Consider the following 21,234-nt stretch of genomic DNA (forward strand, 5'->3'; position numbering starts at 1 on the left):
GCAAGAATGATCGAATTGCAACAATTTGAAAGTTTAGAGGGGGTCAAGTGCCACGTTTTAAACATTGAAGGTAAAAGTGCAAATGTATAGATAGTTCAGGGGGTAAAATGTATTTTCCCCTTAACACGTGTATTCAAGTTAGTTTGTTAGTAAGTTAGTTAACGGTTGTAATTGTTTACACATTTGTATACTTTGTTTCTTGTGTAAGAAAATAGAGTATATAAAGCTTACATTTAGATTCATTCAATGAGAATACGTTGATTTTTCTCCCATTACATCTTGTTTACACTAGATCTGATATGGTATCAGAGCTCTTCATTATTTTTTGAAGGTTCATCACTGGCGATTCCCGAAGCTATTCTCATTTCTTCCTCTTATTCATCCTCCTTCAATTTTCTTATAGATAACACTTCTAGCCCTTTCTTCTTAAACAATGGTGATAATCCAAGTGTGTTGTTAGTTCCTTAACCATTGGCTGGTGAGAACTACAACACATGGAGCTGATCCATGATCATGGCTCTTATTGCAAAGAACAAGTTGCAGTTTATCGATGGATCTCTCGTTAAGCCTTCCAATTAGAATGGACTTAAGTTTTGGTCTTGGATGAGGTGTAAGAATATGATACTTTCATGGATTGTCAATATGGTGTCAAAGGAGATTGCTACAAACATTATCTACATCACCAATTGTCAAGATATGTGGTTGAATCTGAATGAATGATTCTCACAGAGAAATGGACCAAATGCTTTTCAGCTTTAGAAATCCATCTCTACTCTATCACAGGATAGCCAATCGGTAAGCTCATACTTTACTCACCTTAAATCTCTTAGTGATGAATTGCGCAATTATAAGCCATTTCCTACATGTACAAGCGTCCCTGCATGCTCTTGTGGAAGTCTGAAGTCTGTTAACAGTTACTTTGATCAACCATATGTGTTTTAATTCTTGATGGGGTTCAACGAGTCTTTTTCACATATCAAATGACAAATCCTCTTGATAGATCCATTACATCCAATCAACAAAGTTTTTTCGTTGATTGTCCAAGATGAAAGTCAAAAGGGAGATTTCAATAGGATCTACAATCCACAACACTGCAGCCTTGATGACCAAATCTGCACCTGTACAACAGAATAGGTTTATTAAACAGTTCAACCGAAAGGAAAGACTAATTTGTACAAATTGTGGCATTGCTAGTCACATAGTTGATAAATACTTCAAGTTACATGGTTATCCTCCTGTATACAAGTTCACAAAGAGGCCTTCTCCAAGTGTTCATTCAGTTACTCAGATTCAGGAAGATAGTAATTCTAAATTTTCACAAGTACCTCAGCTGTTAATCACTGCAAAACAATGTCAAAAGCTTATGGAATTCCTACAAACCAATCCTCATCAAGTTTCCACCAATCAAGAAGGTTATTTACCTACAAACCAAGATCACATCATTTCAAATATGTCAATTAACATTTCTCAACATTTTGTCATTAGTGTTTAGTATTTTGTTTTTCATTCAAATTCTATTCTTAATATTCATAAGCTAGATCCAAAGGATAGTCATTGGATTGTTGACACAGGTGCAACTGATCATATGATCAGTTGTGTTTCCCTCTTTACAACCATCACTGCAATTGTTTCTACTTATGTTAAACTCCCTAACGGTGATTTGGTTTTTGTCACACACATAGGCACAATTAGAATATCAGAACATCTTATTTTACCTGATATGTTATGTGTACCTTATTTTTCCTTCAACCTTATTTTTGCTACAAAACTAATCAAACATCTCAAATGTTGCCCTATTTTCATCAACAATCACCGCTTTATACATAATTTGGTCAAATGGAAATCGATTGGAGTGGGTGGGAAAGATGAAGATTGTTTTACTTGATGTAACCACCAAGCAAGTCTACTACACAATCTAGGGTTCTTTCTTCTTCTCTCAAAGATCATTCCACATACTTATGGCATTATAGGCTAGGTCATTTCTCAACTTCTAGAATAAATCGGTTGCATAATTTAATTCCTTCCATTTACATTGATTCAAAGAAAGTCTGTAATATTTGTCATTTGGCAAAACATAAACGATTATCTTTTCTTGTCAGTAATAAAGTTTCAACACTCTTCATGTATCTTCAACTTCTTACTAGTTGATATCTTCATTAAACCACTAGATTTTGCGCAGTTTCATAATCTCTTATCCAAGATGAACCTATTGGATTTATTTCGTCTTGAAGGGAGTAACAACATATTAACAAACTTTCCTAATTGATAATGCTAACTAGATTAACATGTGTATTCAAGTTAGTTAACATAGTTTGTTTGTTAGTAAGTTAGTTAATAGTTGTAACTGTTTACACATTCACATACTCTATTTCTTGTGTAAGAAAACATAATATATAATATAAGCACATTCAATGAGAATACGTTGATTTTTCTCATGTATTATTTTGTTTATACTAGATTTGATGTAGCATATGGACTTCTAGCAATTTTCTATTTCATTCATTAAAAAACATAAAGTATCCTTAATAAAACAAATGTAGGATACACCAGACATCGACCATGTTCATTTTCTTCTCTTGTCATTCACATGGCAAAGCTTTACTTGTCCGATCCAACTTTTCCAAAATAAGAAAAAAGAAAGAAACAAGTCATCATATGATAAAATGAAAAAAAAAATATGAACGTTGGGCCCGGTCCCCTAAACTGGACAAAGACGACGTGGCAAAAAAGCCTTGCGAGCGTGTGCGCAAGTCATTGCACATTTTTGCACGCACAAACATAAACAAAAAAAAATTCGACTTTTTTCCTCTCCCGTTTCGAAACGACTCAACGCACGTTTGCCTTCAGATCCCATCTCTCTCTCTCTCTCTCTTTTTCTCTCTCCCCAACCACCGGTTTATCTGAAAGCTGTTGCCGTTGATCCCCACCGGCGGTTTCATCGCTCTCCGGTCTCACGTTTTCACCCGCAGCGATCTGATACGACCAAATTCAAAGGAGCACAGCACACTCTCTCGTCATTCTTTGCTAGTGCGGCTGGCGTCCTTTTTCGCTTCCGCTCTGCTTTGAAATCTCCGAAGTCTTCCATTTCAAGGTTTCATATTTTCGCTTTTCTGTTTTGTTCGTTTACCTATTTCTCTGTTTGTTTGGTTGCTTGCGTTTTCGCCTGATATTGCAATAATGTGATCAGAGAATTTGGTGGGTGATCATGGAATCTATCGGTAGACTGTATTGAAGTAGAATTCGTATAATGTATCTGCATTGTCACCGATTATTTTTCTCTCTTGTTCTTAACGATTATTTGCAAGGATCTGGGAATGATGTTGGTTGATGAGGAAAATTATTCGTTCTCCTCACTGTTTGGCTGTTGAGAAAGCCTTACAGAAAAGGAAAGAAAAAGAAATAACATTTTCTATTTTGTGCTCACCAGTGGGTGCTTTATCGAAATTTGGGGGAGATTATGAATATTTTGGGTCCCACGTTGTGAAAGCTGCATTTTCCCGTTTATAACAGGAAAGGCTTAAAGCAACCCATAAAACAGAAAACAAAAAGCACCCACTGCTGTTCACATTTTTCCAACTTTTTCGTCATGTAAGACGATAGTTGTACGAAAAAGCATTTGGGTACAATAATTAATTATCTGTTCGGTTTCTGAGAAAATTATGAAACGGAAAGGAAATTGGACTTCCCAGTTTTTGTTACACAATATATTTGGTTTCTCACACCTACACGAACGTCTCTCTCTCATCGGCCATAATTTACTCGGACCCTTTGAAACCGACGGCACACCAATCTCGGAGATTTGGTTCCCATTTAAGCTCTCATTTGCAGCCGATTAATCTTAGATTCTTTCCCTCCGGTAAGAATCCACTTTCTCTCTCTCAATATTTTTTTTCTTAAAGATTTTTGCCTTCCCAAAAGTTGTCGATGATGCCCGTCATGTCCCAGCGTCTGAGACATTGAGTTACAAAGCGCAAAAAGCTTTCGTCTTTGAAGCCAGGAGGTCCAAGAATTTGGTTTCTGATTCATTTTTGGCTTCTGGGGTTTCCACACTCTGGTAATTAATTAAGGGTTTATTCTTGAGTTCCTGGGATTTTAGATTCTTTTTCCCATGCTTTGTATAGTTTTTCGTTTTTGGGATTTACTTTAAATGGTGGGTTCTTTGATCGAATTTGATTGAAGGACCTTGTTGGGCTTGGAAATATTGATGGGTTTGTTATAAGTTTCAGTAAAAATTTAAAAATTTAAGGCAATAAGAAACAGGTCCGTGAGTTTCTTGTGGGCTTTCTCAAGTTTTTCGAACAATGTCTATTGCTGGTGTTGCTCTGAGTTCGATTTGCAAGGATCCAATGGATTATCGAAACCGGAAAGGATGAATGTTTGAAAATATGAGTGTTGTCAATAATATAATAAAAAAATAATGAAAAATGATATTTAAAGAAAGTAGAAAAAAGAATAGAAAATATGTTGTAGTGTGTATTGAAAAAGTAGTAATTAAAGTAGAGAATTGTACTTTTTGGTTAGTTATTTTAACTAACCTTGCTGGAGATGCTCTTAGTGCATGTGTGGTGTATTTGGAATTTGTATGCCAATTGTTTTTTTGTTATTTTTAACATGTTTCTGACTTATATAACACGGCACAATTGCTTTTTGTCTGCTTATTGGGAAAAGTTGTATTTTGCTTGTTTGTAAAAGCTGCAGCAGTCAAACTCTCGGGGTCTAGTGTTAAAGAAATAAAGGTTATGGGAAAAAATAAAATTTATGAAGAAAGGTGTCGCCAAAAGCTGTAGGGAGCCGATTCATGGAGTTTGGAGAGCATGAGATAGGCATCGAGGTTCGAGAAGTCTATGCAAATGGCGTTTGGATGAAAACAACAGAAGTTGAGGCGAAGCTTGATGAGGGAAACATTCAAGAAGCCGAATCTTCATTACGAGAAGGCTTATCGCTCAATTTTGAGGTTAGGATGTTCAAGTTTATGATGTTCTTATCAAGTGAACATTCATGCATTTTCATTTTTATGTTGATAATAACAAGCAATTAGATAGAGCCTGTGTTTTTTTTTTTTTTTTTAATAAGTAATTCAATTTTATTAAAAAGCGCAAATGGGCACAACCCAAGTACACATAGAATATACAAGAGTGACACTCACTTAGGGATAAGAAGAACAAAAATTCTAAAATATTAGAAACGCGAGAACTATTGATAGCAACCGTCCACCCATAAAGGGTCTTGAACAATATGTTTTTCAACTCTACTACCATTTCACAATGTTCGAAGTTTCGGGAATTGTGTTCTCTCGAGGTACACCACAACACACAAAGGGAAGCCATGCTCCAAACTTCTAAATTATGGTGATTGCCAAATTGGCCTTTCTAACTAACCAATAACTTCAACACTTGTCGGGGCATTACCCCACTCTATCGCAAAACACAAAAAACCAATACCCACAAGTCTCTAGCTACTTCGCAATGGAACAGAAGATGATTGAGGGTTTTTCCACCCTTCTTGCACATGCAACACTGTTTCATCAGTATGACATGTATTTCTCAGATTATTCAAGGTCAAGATCATCCCTAACACTGCTGTCTAAATAAAGAAAGCCACTCTAGAAGGTGCCTTGCTTCTCCAAATGCTTTTCCAAAGGGAACGAATGCCCAGTGGGAGGGCTAAGTGTTTGATAAAAGATCTGACCTCAAATGATCGCCTTTTGGAGGGGTCCAATAGATCCTATCATTGCCCCTTTGACTCAGAGTACAAGAGTTTGAAGAATGAAGTGTCCAACTCCATCTCCCTATCATGTCTGCATCTGATGAATGTAATTTTTCACCAATAGGTGTTATTCGAAAGCAGCATATGCCTACCACCGAAGCTTCTTTAAAGCATGCAATAATAATCAACACCAAAAAAGATTCCTTTAGGGTTTGATCTCCACACCATATGTCATGTTAAGATTGAATTTTAGAACTGTCTCCTACCTCAAGTCTCAGAAATCTAGCGAAATTCCCCCACCCCTCCTAATGTTTTTCCACACCTCCACCTCATAAGACCCGTTAGGGGTGGCAAAATGGGTACCTGACACGACCCGATTACGACCCGCGGGTACCCGTTACACGATTAGCTTATATCCAAACATGACCCGTTTAGCTAAACGGGTAATCGGGTTTGACACAATTATGACACGAAAATAGCCGGGTAACCCGACACGACCCGATTACCCTAAACTATAAATTTTTTTTTAAAAATTACAAAAAAAAATTAAAATTCAAAATTGTAATAAATTAATAATAATACTAATACATCAATATAGGCAATGCAAAAAATTGAGTTCCAAGAGATTAAAGGCTTTAATAAAGGATAAGAAAAAATAAAATAAAATTGGAAAGTGACCGTAATTGACAAATTGTACTCCAAAAGAAATTACTAAACTCATAATTTCACCTAAACTTAAAAGTTAAAAGTTAAAACAAGTAAGTTCATTTATTAAAATAGTCCACTTATTATTTAGTCCCACATGTAACAAAAGTGTTAAAAAATTAATTTAAATAATGAAAATCACAGTTTCTTGTCAGCTTGATGAATATAATTACTCTTTTGGAGTTTTCTTGTTGGCTTTCTCTTTTGTTGGTAATTATGTACTTAACTCCTTTGAAGTTTGATATATATGCATCTGTTTGTGCACAAATGGCCTTAAGAGTACGGAAAATCTTCTCACAGTAGTACTTAACTGGTTATTAGATCTGCTTGTGGATTGAGTGCCAATAACAATATTTCCAAAAATTTCTTCAAACAAAAGGTGGAGAAAACAATTAAAGAAAAAGAAAAAAAGAGAGATAATTTTGGTAGAAGAGAAATTGAATCAAATAGAATCTGCTTTACCAATTAAATTGGAAACTTCCACTTCCACATGTGTGATTGAAAAAAGAGAAAAGAGAAAAGAGAAAAGAGACTTTTTGTTCAAAATGGTAAAGTAAAAAAACATGGTCTGTGGCAGTGAGACGTGAGTCGTCTGACTCCTCACGCGAGGCAGAAAAAAAAAAAAAAAAAAAACCGGGTCTGGCGGGTCGACCCGCCAGACCCACACAGTAATCGTGTTTGGCGGGTCGACCCGCCAGACATGAAAATTTCCGGGTCTTAATCGGGTAGACCCGATTACGACCCGAACCCGATAAGCCCAAACCTAATACCTGTTTTTTCGTGTCGTGTTCGTGTCGGCCCTAGGACCCGTACAATGTATTGGAGCACCACCCACCCCACATGCGCTTATATTTGGTTTTTCCACACCTCCACCTCATAGGACCAGTACAATGTATTGGAGCACCACCCACTCTAACTGAAGGCATAGGTACTTCGTAGGTAGAGAGGACACCTTACAACCAAGGATACTGGCCAAGCCTCCAACATCTTCCATGGTCTGATTTAGCTAGGTTAATTTTCAATTCCGAAACAACTTCAAAACATAAGAAAAGACAAAGTAAATTACGGAGATGATTAGGATTTGCCTCACAAAAAATCAAAGTGTCATACATGAATAGAAGATAATGAGACAAAAGGACCACATAATTATTCCTAGATCCCACTGAAATTCTTGACAAAAGCTCTCTATCCACAGTGGTAGATAACATTCTACTCAACGCCTTAATGACAACAACAAACAATGGAGGTGATGAAGGATCCCCTGTCTTGCGCCATGGGAGTTGTTGAAGAAGCCGAATGGAGTCCCGTTAATTAAGACAGAAAAATGCACCGTAGAGATGCAATGAGCTATCCATTTTCGCCATTTCTCCCCAAAACCACATCTCCTCAATAGGTGCAACAAGAATTCCCAATTAGCATAATTGTATGACTTCTTCTCTAAGTGCAGTTTGCAGAGTACATCTGGGACCCTGATCTAATTCTACTATTGAAACATTCATTCGCAATAAGGATTGAGTCTAAAATATGCCTCCCCCTAATAAAACAATTCTAAGACCTGAAAATTACCTTCTCCAACAATGCTTTCAGATTGTTAGCTAGGACTTGAGAGATGATTTTATAGAGGCTGCTGACAAGACTGATAGGATGAAAATCCTTAATATCCACCACCTTGGCTTTCTTGGGAATAAGAGCAATAAAAGAGGCATTGAGGCTTCTTTCAAATTTACCTTGATCATGGAGCTCATGAAAGACGTTCATGACATCTTCGTTTAGAACCTACCAACAAGACCGGAAGAAAGCCAAAGAAAAACCATTTGAGCTAGGGGCCTTATTGTCGTTCAGATCTCCTCAAACACTCTTTCCAACCATGTAGCCTCTTCCGCACCAACAGAGTTAAAAGTAAGATCATCCAGTTTAGGCTGCCAATTGTTTTGAATAAAGAAGAGTGTGAAACTGCAGTGTATGCTTGCTTCTTTCTATATAATCTGAAGAGACAGAGCTGTTAACCACTAAGGAATCCATAATGTTGTTACTTCTATTCGAATTTGCCACAGGTGGAAAAAATTTGTAGTCTTGTCTCCCTCCCTCAGCCAAAGCCCAAAGGGCCCTCAATTTTTTTTTCTCCAGCTCACTTTTTCCAAAAGAGTAATCCTTTCCAAGTCATTAGTAATCTCAACCTTTCTTTCCTTTTCCTCATCTGATAGGGGTATGTCTTCCGCAAAAGCATTAAGTCAGTGTTCCTATGGGTTTGATGGCTATCTTCTGCATTATAGATAGTATATTTTATTTCAGAGACAATTTGCGAAAGAGGAGAATTGTGGTAGTAGAATGGTATTGTATGTGTAAGAAGAATGTGGAGTCCGTAGATCATCTGTTGATTCATTGTGAAGTGGCTACTCGGTTATGGAACTATGTTTTTACTTTGTTCGGTATTGAGTGGGTCATGCCACAATGGTTCATTGACTTGATGTCTTGCTGGAATCAGGTGGGGGGTAGGGTTATCTCTAAAGTCATTTGGAGGATGGTTCCTTTGTGCATCATGTGGTGTATTTGGCGGGAGAGGAATGCACGAACGTTTGAGGATAAGGAGTGTTCGGTGGATGGGATGAGGAAGAACATGATCTCTATGCTACACTTGTGGGCGTTGGCTCATCATCGTAGTGTGGTCCCGACTATAGATGAGTTTTTGAATATGTGCTCATTGTATATTCCGTAGGAGTTTCTATTGTATATATTTTTTGCATTAGGGTTGCGCCCTTATGCACTTTTTCAATAATATTCTCATTACTTATAAAAATAAAATAAAAAGGTGGTATATTTTATTTCTAAATTTATCAGGTGTAAAAAAGAATATGGTCTCATTCTAGTTCTTTGTTAACGTTGTTGTCAAGTGCATACTTTTTTATCAGCATCATTTACAAAGAACTTGGAAACATTATTGAGTAATCTGAACTTTATGTAATTTTTTTTTTTCTCTTTTAACTGGGGTTGAGGGTGAGAAGGGGGATGGCTTAATTTAAGTTCTTCTTGTACATTTGAAATCCCACTTCATATTTATATTATTTATTAGCTATTTAGTGAGACAGAGTACCTGGATATAAAATAAAGCATGTCGATGCTTTGTAAGACCATGAAGCACCATTCTGATAAATGGTTAATTCTGTCTATTCAAACGTCAGAGGTATAAGAGCACGTAAGAGTGATGCTTTATGTTTAACTGTCATAATTTACAGGAAGCAAGATCCCTTCTTGGTAAGTTGGAGTATCAAAGAGGTAATATAGAAGGTGCTCTTCGTGTCTTTGAGGGCATCGATCTCCAAGCTGCTATACAGCGATTGCAACCTCCCATTGCTGAAAAAGTGCCTTCCAGGAGGGGTCGCTCTTACTCTGAGCCACTGCATGCGGTCTCACAGCATGCTGCTAGCCTGGTGCTTGAAGCCATATACTTAAAAGCCAAGTCTCTCCAAAAGCTGGGGAGATTAAGTGGTAAGAGATACTTTTAAGTTTTCTTCCCATTTTTATTTCCTTTTCGCTTTTTTACCTTTTCAGATTTGAATAAGAGCATGCATTGAACCTTGTATACTGGGGGTTTGCAGAAGCTGCTCGAGAATGTAAAAGTGTGCTTGATGCTGTGGAGAGGCTATTCTATCAGGGCATACCTGATGTTCAAGTCGACAATAAATTGCAAGAGACAGTCAGCCAAGCTGTAGAGCTCCTTCCAGAGCTTTGGAAGCAGGCTGGTCACTATCATGATGCGATTTCGGCTTATAGATGTGCGCTTCTTAGTCAATGGAACCTTGATAATGATTGCTGCACAAGAATTCAGAAACGTTTTGCGGTGCTTTTGCTGTATGGTGGAGTGGAGGCTGGGCCACCCAGTTTAGCTGTCCAGATTGATGGTTCATATATACCTAAAAATAATCTAGAAGAGGCAATTTTACTTTTGATGATTCTTATGAGGAAATTTATCCTTGGTAAGACACAGTGGGATCCATCTGTAATGGAGCACCTAACATTTGCACTATCTTTATGCCGCCAAACGCCTGTTTTAGCTAAGCAACTTGAAGAGATCATGCCTGGGGTATATCATCGAGTTGACCGTTGGAATTCTTTAGCTCTTTGCTACAGTGGAGCTGGACAAGATGATGCTGCGTTGAATCTATTGAGGAAATCTTTACATAAACATGAACGACCAAATGACCTCATCGCACTGTTATTGGCCGCCAAGATATGCAGTGAGGATTCCCATCTTGCTGCTGAGGGAGTGGTATATGCACAGAGGACAATTAATAATGCTCAGGGGATTGATGAGCACATAAAGAGTGTGGGTCTTCGTGTGTTGGGCCGTTGTTTGGGAATGCAAGCTAAAGTTTCTTCCTCTGACTTTGAGAGGTCTCATCTTCAGTCCGAGGCATTGAAGTCATTAGGTGGGGCTATTGCTTTGGACCGCAATAATACGGACTTGATTTTTGAGTTGGGTATTCAGTATGCAGAGCACCGAAATTTGAATACTGCTTTACGCTATGCAAAGAAGTTCATTGATGTAACAGGTGGATCCATATTAAAAGGTTGGAGATTGCTTGCTCTGGTTTTGTCTGCTCAACAGCGATTCTCAGAGGCTGAGGTGGTCACTGATGCTGCTATAGATGAGACTTCCAAATGGGAGCAAGGACCACTTCTCAGGCTGAAAGCAAAGCTAAAGCTCTCCCAGTCACTACACATGGATGCTATTGAAACTTATCGTCACCTCCTTGCATTGGTTCAAGCCCAGAGGAAATCTTTTGGGCCTCTTAGAATGTTTCCTCAGGTAAGATAATACATCTACTCTACATGCTGTACTTGAATTAAAAAAGTGTTTGTTATATTTTCAATCATAATTTCAGGCAGATGCGAGAGTCCATCTAATCTATTGGTATAAGTGGGGCAGAAGTGGTATTATTCTGTGATCTTGTAATGTCTCTGAGGGATGTTTAGCCATCACTTATTAAATCTTTGACTTGGAGGGACATTATGTAAGTTCAAACTTTGAAATTTAATCAGATGCAATGGATTGTAAGGAACTAATCGTAGAATCATTCCTTTCCTTGGTTTAGGATATTTAAATCTTGCTATCCTTATAAAGGGGAGGTAACTTCACGTTATAAAAATTATAAATGGTGCACGGGAAAGCTACTATGCATGAAAACAATAAATAGATCAGTAAATTAGTAAGTAAAGAGTGGAGGACAAAGCTATATGTTAGAATAATATGATTTGTATATATTCTAGAAGTGGTGTCATGTGTCCATGTTCGAGAAACATGATGAGGTGTTCCTAGTGAGCTGTCCTATCCAGAATATTGTACCAACACTTCTATTTATAGAAGTGAATGTCTAATAGAGGGCAATGATAATGAAGCCCATTTTCACATAATCTGCGTAACACTATACAATATATTAAAATGATCCACTACTTTCTAATTTATTATGTACTTCCAAGTTTTCTATCTTCTAGAAATATTACTTTGTTGCAATTCATATGTCCTTAAACTTATTTGGTTTTCGTTTGGTTCTTTATGAAAAGATAATGTTTGACAGTGCAAAAAGAATTTTGGACTTCCAGATTGACGAATTATTGTTTCATAATTCATCTTTTGACTTTTTCTTATATGATAGGCTGAGGACGATAAAGTCAACGAATTTGAAATTTGGCATGGACTGGCAAATTTGTACTCTAGTCTTTCACATTGGAAGGATGCAGAGATATGTTTAGGGAAAGCCAGAGAGCTAAAACAGTACTCTTCTGAAGCACTGCACACAGAAGGTAAGAACTGATACTTTAGTTACTAACAAATAAATTTCTGAGACTTCTGTTAAAACTCCTTGAAAATTGACTATATATGCCAATTGCCCAAAGATATCTATTACATGTTTCTGGTCATCTACCAAGGAGAAATGCTGAAACTGATTTGACTTATTTTTGTTTAGAAATATGTATGCCCAAAGAGTTTTCAAATACTAATGTTTTCGTATAGAGGACCAATAATAGTGAGAACTAGCCTGAAACTGACTGACTGACTTATTATCATTTAGAACATTTTGTCCTTCCTTTACTGGACTTAAGAATTGCTACAGATTACTCCTTTTTGCAATAGTAGCCTTTATTCTTCCAAGTTCACACCAAGTTTGGTACATGGAATTACTAATTATGCAATGCCAACTCACAAAGTTATGCATGGCCACACAGTGGGAAGGATTTATGGAAAAATTGCAAGAACTTTTAGAGTTGATCTCTGATACAACTGGGAGGAGAAATATCAATGTATTGTTGTGTTTTTTAAAATTACAATGTACCAATAAAAGAGACATTGTAGGCTGAATTTTAGGAGATTCAACTTTGAACATGAAGGGATTGTAACCCCAAGGGGTTGGCCCATGTGGTTGAGGCCTTAGTCTTGGGGTTTGCTTCCTTCAAGGTCCAAGGTTTAATACCTCATGGGTGCAAACAATTTTTAGGGGCCACACCCCTTGGTGAAAAGCTAGCGATTTAACCAGTTCCGTATAAAAAAACTTTCGAGGGTGCAGTGCACGGGACCGGGATTTACTCTGCAGGTATAGGTCCAAAGGACCCTGCCTTGAAGAGGTTCCCCGACATAAAAAAAAAAAAAAAAAAATGAAGGGATTGTAGGTTGAATTTTAGAAAGGTTACTGTAAATTCCCCTTTCCTGTAAGAAGATATAAGAATTCTATAATTTGAAAGCAAACTAAATGTCTCATTGAAACTTTCATTTTTATTTTATTTTATTTTTTTATGACGAGGAACCCCTCCAAGGTAGGGTTACTTCGTGTACCAACTTTAATCAGGTAAACCTTGGACCCATGTAAAGTGTCCCCTTCTCATGGATTGGGTAATATTCCAGCTTCACCGACAGGCTGGTGCCAAGGAATTGTTTGCATCCAAGGAGATTCGAACTTTAGACTTGATGGAATGCCACCAAGACCAAAACCCCTTACCACTTGAGTCAACCTCTTGGGATTAAAATGTCTTATTAAAACTTAAAAGGGGAAACTATATTTACCCCCCTCAACCTACTACCCTTGTTGCAATGTCCCCGCTAAAGAAGTTGAGGAAAATCTTGGTTATCAGTGAGTTGAAAAAAACTACTTTATTGGAGGAGATAAGTTGGAGACAAAAGTCGAGGGGTTTTTTTTTTTTTTTTTTTTTTTTTTTGTGTGGCTAAAAGAGGGTGATAAATGCACAAAATTTTTTCATAAGGTGGCCAACTCAAACGAGAAGAACAATCGAATCGTGGTCAGTAAACGACTCAGTTTCTTTTGACCACCAGTTTGCAAAGCATCCCTGGAACACCGTATTTGATCCTACTATCCAGACATTCATTCGTATAAGAACAAAATCAAGGATTTGTCTACCTTTAACAAAGGAATTATGGGGCTTCGAAATAATCTTCGAATTATGGGGCTTCGAAATAATCTTCTCCACAACCCTTCTTATCTTATTGGCAAGGACTTTGGCATAATCTTATAAACTACTCCACTCACAAGACTAACAGGCCTAAAGTCCTTAAGATCGATAACCTCAGATTTCTTCGGGATGAGAGCAATGAATGTGGCATTGTGGCATTAAGGCTTCTTTTAAACTTGCCACTAGCATGGAAGTCATGGAACACCCCCATAATGTCTGCCTAAATCACCTCCCAGCAAAGCTTGGAAGAAAGCCTTAGAAAAACCATCAAGACCCTGGAGCCTTATCACCATTCATACCTTCACCACCTCTAGGATCTCACTCAATAGATGCTCTAACCAAGAGGCCTCCTCAACAACTATAGGTTCAAAAGCAAGACCATCCAACTTGGGCCGCCTGCTGAACGGCTTTGAAAAAGGGCTCCCATAGAACTGAACCATATGTTCCCTGATAACAGGTTGGTTCGAAGAAACTAAGCTGTTTACTAACTGCGATTCAATGGAGTTGTACCTCCTATTCAAATTGGCTACTTGACAAAGGAATTTTGTACATTTATCACCCTATTTTAGCCAAAGAACTTTTAACTTTTGTCTCCAACTAATCTCCTCCAACAAGGTAGCTTTATCCAACTCACTGATAGCCAAGCTTTTCCTCAACTTCTCTTTGGCAACTAATGCTCTCACTTCCTCCATTCTATCAAGGGTGCACAACTCTTCCAAAAGAGCTTTTTTATGGATCTCCATATTACCAAACACCTACTCATTTCAAATTTTTAAATCAGCTTTCGAGGCCTTACGCTTTTGAGCCAAGATGAAGCTAGGAGAGTGACGACCACAACTGCCTCACCCTATCCACAAAACCTTTAACCTTTAACCACATATTTTCAAATTTAAAAGATCTTTTACCCCTCTAAATTCCTCCACAATTAAGAAAAATGGGGAAATGATCTGACCATAGCCTATGTAGCCTCTTTAAGAATAGATTGAAATACTTAGCTTCCCATTCCGGAGAAACAAGAAATGTATCAATTCTTGACCAAGATGGGAGAATCCCAATTATTAGACCATGTAACCCCTTATAAGGAGAAGATCCATGAGGCTCTGCTAAAAAATGAACTTAGTGAACTCCAACATAGCAGGAGAATACCGTGCTTCCCTCAATCTATCATATCACTAAGAAAAAAGGTGATGTTGAATCTATCTATCAATCTTCCCTAGTGATTAGTTTTCCTGATTTCCTTTTTATGTTCTCTTCTTCTTTTTCTTCCTTTTAGTCGCTCTCTTGTATACTCCCTGTGTACTAGGGTTGCGCCCCTCTACGCTTTGATAATGCATATTTACTTATCAAAAAAAAAAAAGAAAAAAAAAGGTGATGTTAAAATCACCTCCAAGGCACCATAGCATATCCCACCAACTAATCAGACCACAACTCCTCCCATAAAGATCGCCCAACGCTTGCTGAATTAGGTCCATAAACCCCAGCAAAAGGCCAAATAGAGCCATTTTCTACGTCTCTGAAAGAGAAGACAACTTCAAAATCCCCCACATACTCTTCAATCTTTTCCTCAACCCTCCTATCCCACATAAGCAAGATACCACCGGAGACCCCTCTCAAAGCTGAATAACACCAATCCACATGCTGACATCGCCACAAGCTTTGCACAATACTGATAGAAATGAGTTCCAGTTTAGTTTCCTGCAAACAAACGATGTCCGCCTTCCATTGCCCAAGGAGGTTTCCGACTCTCAATCGCTTGTCCCCCTCATTCAACCCTCTCACATTCCAAGAAAGAATCTTGGGTAATAAAAATCCACTTGCAGCCAGCCCTCCCCTTATCCCTACTATGACAAGTACTGCCACTGGTCACATCATAATTAATAGAATTGGATTACCTCCTTGGTTCTCTATTACCTTTCTTTCCCAAGGTCAAGCTCGAACCCTATCCCTCCTCATGATTGCTCGCTTCAATGGCCGCTAAGAGGGCCAAGAGTTCCTCTTCAAAACCATCGCATGAAAGTCCCCACTGAAAGGTGTATCTCCTCTACAATCTATAAAACCCAGGCTGATGGCAAAGTCCCAGTTTTTTTCTTATTCCTTACTGCTGGACAGAAATTCGACAGTGTAGTCTCCACCTCCGAGAACGAGTCCACCTCCAGACAGGGCCAGGTTACAATTGCATCACACCTACCTACACTTTTAACCTTACTAGTCCCAGCACAATGCCCCTTCACCACATCTTTGGAAATAGAGAAGACTGGTAGAGGGACCCACCCTTCTCTCCCCTTCGGGATAATGATGAGACCTTTCTGGCCTCCCACCACATACTCCGCCAGCTCCAGGAACCTGCCTGAACTATTAGCCTCTCTCCGGGCAATAAAAGCTGTATTCCCCTCCCTACATGTATCAATAAACTCCAAGACCTCCGGCTTATTCACCAGCGACTCCAATGAGTTTTTAAGCCAGACAACACTCCACTTTCCCAACGCCACAACACGGGCTAAGCCTTTTCTTCTCTCAACCAATCGGAGGAACGAACCCCCTTCATCCATCAAGAGCTCAAAGGCTTTAGCCTCAACATAAAACCAACTCACATACCCCATTGTCCACAATGTCCACCGAATACAGCAATCACTTAACCCCAGAGATGAAGGGCAATATTAACACAGAAGAAAACAGTGTTGGCTTGCGCCTACACACGCCGATGGGGGGAGGGGGTGGGGGAGGAAAAAAGTAGAGAGAAACCAACCCTCATTATCACAAATCTGGAACATGTCAAGAACCTTCCACATATATATGAGAATAATTTGCAATATGACAGAATATTCTGGAAAGAGAGGTGGTGGGGCAGCTGGTCAGGGACACCTCATCAAGGCTATCTTCTAGAAGTGTACAACATGGCATAGCATTTTCTCTCTACAATCACAAATGCTTTCAATGGTCTTAAGGTAATCAATAGCAAATTGGTTACCTTTTCGGATTGTCTGCAGTTCTCAGAATAAGTCCTAAGTTCTCTTTCTTGGGACGCATCAGCTAGATTTTCTTCAACACAATTCCGGTTCTGTCTTGCTGTGGTTGAGTGCTATAAATCCATGCAATTCTGGTGTAAGAGTTCCTGAGATCAGTCTTTCTAAAGGCGAATCATTTTTTCCTCTAAGCTGCGCAGGCTGGGTTCTATTCCTGTCACCAACTATATTGAACTTTTGGGGCTCTTCTACTTCTGTAGAAATGTGATCAAGAAGATTTACATTCTCAAACAATGGAAGAATTCGATCCTTCCATGCTAAATAAGTCTTCATGATAAGCTTAGTAGTCGTAATTGAAGTGATTTGAGCTATCATGGCAGTTGTTAATGATGCCAATGACGAGAGAATCATGATTTCACACTCTTGATAAGCTCTGATACCATATAGAAAAGTTAGATATTTCTCCTCATGTTGTAGAATTGATCTATTTCACAACATGAGGAGAAATTTTTTTTTTTTGATAGGTAAATTAGTATATATCAAAAACCCAACAGGGCGCAACACGATTACACAGGGAGTATAAAAGATTGCGGCTATACACCCAATAAAACCCTAAGCTCCCAAGGAGCACCCACAAGGAACCTAAAAAGATCCACCCAAGAACCCCCGAAATCAAAACACCCTACACAAGAAACACCCTACACAAAGGCTAACCCTACACATGATCACCCCACATCCCTAGCCCTACTCGAGCCACTGCCCCTAGCCTCAAAGTTATCGGAGCATTCCAAATTCTTCACCCCCAGTGGCATCTTTTTCTTATGAAGCTGTTTAGCTTCCTTATCCTTCGCTCTCCGTGTATAACACTTGGAAACTTGGTTATCTATCAAAGCTTTGGCAGGTGCAGGAGGAAAAGAGAAAACCGGAGAAACAATAGCCCTCACCGGAGGAACAGTCGCCACCACCGGAGGAACAGAAGCCTCAGCCCTCATCCTGCACTGAAACCTCGCCGGATAAGTAGAAGCAACCGCAGGAATCGCCGGAGGAAAAGAGAAATGATTCACAGGCGAAACAGAAGCCACCGAAGAAACAGTAGCCACCACCGTAGGAGCAGTAGCGTCATCCCTCAAACTGCGCCAAAGCCTCGCCGGAGACACAGGAGTCGCCGGGGAAGATTTCCGTCCAAAATCACCAATTTGAGCATTCTCAGCAAACCCAGGAGACTCTGGCGAAGACTTATCCGAATGCAACAAAAACCCATCGCTGAACTTATCGGGATCCAAAACAGGGCCGCAAACGGGAATTTGAACCACAGCCGACCCGGAAACCGACCCGGAATTTTGCCCATCATAACCCAAAGAACCAACCCTAATCCGCTTACCTTTGGGCTTCTCACCCAGCCCGCGAAGGATCCGGTCCAACTTATCGCAGAAAAACCCTAATCGCCTCATCGCCTTGTTCCTTCTAAACTTTGTTGCCGCCGCCACCGGAGACGAGAAGCTTTGCTCAATCAAGGGATGAGCTTTCTCCATTTCGTAACAATCCATCGCGAATCGTGTTTCCACTCCAGCATTCCCCATCTCGAAACAGCTCGCCACCGGGAACAAGTCAATCTCTTGCGACGAAAGAAGCCGCGCCCCAGCAATGTCCGCCACCTCGCAGGAAGAAGAGCGCAAAGCTTCGGCGAAAGACCGTCCATCTTTTGTCCCCGGAGAGAAACTCTCAGAATTCGAAAACCCTGGAGAACTCGCCTGCGCAGCCATCAACGAACGCAGCTCAACCACGAACCTCCGCCAACCCCGCCCAGAGCGGGCCTCTGGGATCCAGATGATACCTTTCCGTTCGTCCTCCAGATAGGCAACCACCTCCAGGAATCTCCCAGCTTTGTTACTACCCCCGCTCACCGACAAAGACTTCCCTTCCTCGCTAAATTTTTTGACGAAATCTTCCTTCACCTGAGACTGAGACGCCTCTTCTACCGTAGCTGCCAACCAGGAAGCACTTCGCTGACCCACCAGAATAAGCCCTACAAAACCCTTCCTTCTTTCCTCCAAACGAAGCTTCGAAGCCTTCGTCGAGAAAAAGAAGGTTTTAGCTTCCACCGAAAACCGTCGCTCCATCCTAATCTACACGAACGCATCCCACGAAAACATTATAATGCAATCATTATAATGCTATACTAAAAGTATCAATGAAAAACATGATGAAAGAAGCATTTTTGTAGATATCAATAATAGTCTTACAATATTGTACTGAAAATTTGAAAATTTTGTAGATACTGTTACTAAATATCTATTTAACCAGCAAAATTGATAAATATGTATAATAACAAGAGTCACAATGGTCTGTCTTTTTTTCTTTTCTTTTTTTTTTTGCAAGCATCTAAAATAACTAGTGAATTACAACACTATTGTACGCGCACTTTATGCATTGGTCTTTCCAGCTTTAATACTTTTTGCTGGTTGGTTCCAATACCACAAAGATGCTTTGTCGAGATTTTTTTTTTTTTTTTTGCGTTAAATCCACACAAAAGAAAGGAGTCCTCAAACTATCTTTAATAATAATATCATTAATGTTGTTGTTGTTGTTATTGTTACTGCTATTATCACTTATAGTTAAAAAAGTATTGTTAATATTGTTGTTGTTATTGTTATTGCTATTATCACTTTTGAGTAGAAACCATTAGTTGTAAAGCTTGTTACTACGGGCTTAAATGAGAAGAATCTCTTGCCAGACCTAATATGGCTTAGAAACCCTATATTCTTTGTAAAAATTGTCATTTTTCCTGGTAATTTCTACCAGGTTCACTGCGTGAAGGTCGTGGACAGATCCGAGAAGCTCTTGCTGCTTATATTGATGCCCTTCTACTGGAACCTTATTATGTTCCTTGCAAGATCTTGATTGGTAGTGTGTTGTCAAAGAGAGGCTTGAAGGTATTGCCTGTGGCAAGAAGCTTACTGTCAGATGCATTAAGGATAGATCCTACCAACCGAATGGCATGGTATTACTTGGGGATTGTTCACAGGAATGATGGACGAATAGCTGATGCTGCAGACTGCTTTCAGGCTGCTTCCATGCTTGAAGAATCCGATCCCATTGAAAGCTTCAGCTCTATTCATTGACAGCCTCCAATCTATCATAGGGTTATTTTATTTATTTTTTGTTTTTTATTAGGTGAAATTTTTAATATTTATTTGTTCCCTTTTTTTTTCCCCTTCAATTTTCTGCAACAAAATTTACACCCATGCTTGGGAATTGTTTTCTTGTTAAATATTTGCTGTTTTGGATGCCCCAACCCACCCCCGCCCCCCAAACTGTTTTTTTTTGGCTGTCTGACTCCTCCATGGTAAAGGCACAAGGTAAAGCTTAGGTTGATGAAGAGGACTTATAAACATGTCTTGGTTAATTTGCAATTGTTGCCCAGCTGTGTAAATCTGTGTTGTCTAACTTAGCAGCTGTTGAAAGAAATTTATAAACTCATTTTCTTTGTGATGTATCGATTTTTATTGTATATTGCTCTCTCTCTCTCTCTCTCTCTCTCTCTCTCATGTATCAATTTTATATTTTTTATTCTTTATTTGTTCTAGGAGAAAATTGAGGACAAAATCTCTGTGGAGCTCTACGACAGATATCACCCAATTCATTCGAATATAAATCAAGAGTAATACTATTTAATAAATTGTCACATCAGACAGTCGTATAATAGCACTCATAAATCAATAGGAAATTTGGAATGCTAAACATAATGGATCAAACCATAAAATCAGTTGTACGATCTTTCCCTTTATAAATGTATTTTATGTGTGTGTATATATATATATATATATATATATATTTTTGCCATGACGGAGAACCCCTTAAGGTAAAGGTTACTTTGTGTATCCACCCATAAAGGATAAATCTTATAACTGTGTAACACACTCCTACCACACAGTATGGATCGGTTAAATTTGGCTTTCACTAGAGATGTGTGCCAACCCCTTGGGATTATTTTATGTGTATATATTAGCTTATAGATACATCAAAATAAAATTTTGATAATAAAATAACTCCTATCAATATCATTTAAAATGGAGGGATCCTATGCCTTTTACAATAAGGTTGCCAATAAGCCAATTCCTTTGTTCCTTTAATTATTACGAGTTTGTAATTAATCCCTAAAATGATTTCAATCATTCAAATAGAAAACTCAATCCATCACTGCAAAAAGTAATTCCCATTCAACATAAAATAAATCTCTTTATCCTCAACAGCCCCCCCAAATCATCCACCTCTGGTGGCGCGTGAGCACTGTTTTGGTGTTTAGTTTTTATCTTCTTGGTTAGTGTCATGGCTGGTTCGAGAAGGTGGTTTGTGGAGTCCAAAGTTTTTGATGTGCAGATTAAGGGAGGGGCCTTAG

General features: G+C 38.8%; 1 protein-coding gene across 6 annotated transcripts; it reads left to right on the forward strand.

Moving 5' to 3' along the window:
- The first annotated feature begins 2,790 nt into the window (after window positions 1-2,790).
- On the forward strand, window positions 2,791-20,333 carry LOC132181124 (protein NPG1). Of its 6 annotated transcripts, XM_059594202.1 has the most exons (7): window positions 3,563-3,856; window positions 3,946-4,054; window positions 4,693-4,954; window positions 9,645-9,897; window positions 10,008-11,218; window positions 12,066-12,213; window positions 19,638-20,333. In XM_059594202.1, the coding sequence occupies exons 3-7, from the start codon at window positions 4,799-4,801 to the stop codon at window positions 19,955-19,957; spliced, it is 2,088 nt and encodes a 695-aa protein (XP_059450185.1). In that variant the 5' UTR covers window positions 3,563-3,856; window positions 3,946-4,054; window positions 4,693-4,798; the 3' UTR covers window positions 19,958-20,333. The 6 variants fall into 6 exon arrangements, with proteins under 6 accessions (XP_059450183.1, XP_059450187.1, XP_059450189.1 ...); XM_059594200.1 differs by lacking the exons at window positions 3,563-3,856; window positions 3,946-4,054 and adding an exon at window positions 2,791-3,091; XM_059594204.1 differs by lacking the exons at window positions 3,563-3,856; window positions 3,946-4,054 and adding an exon at window positions 2,791-3,091 and having other exon boundaries at window positions 4,699-4,954.
- Window positions 20,334-21,234: the final 901 nt, after the last annotated feature.

The sequence above is a fragment of the Corylus avellana genome, chromosome ca5 (genome assembly GCF_901000735.1).
Source record: "Corylus avellana chromosome ca5, CavTom2PMs-1.0".
Taxonomy (NCBI): Eukaryota; Viridiplantae; Streptophyta; class Magnoliopsida; order Fagales; family Betulaceae; genus Corylus; species Corylus avellana.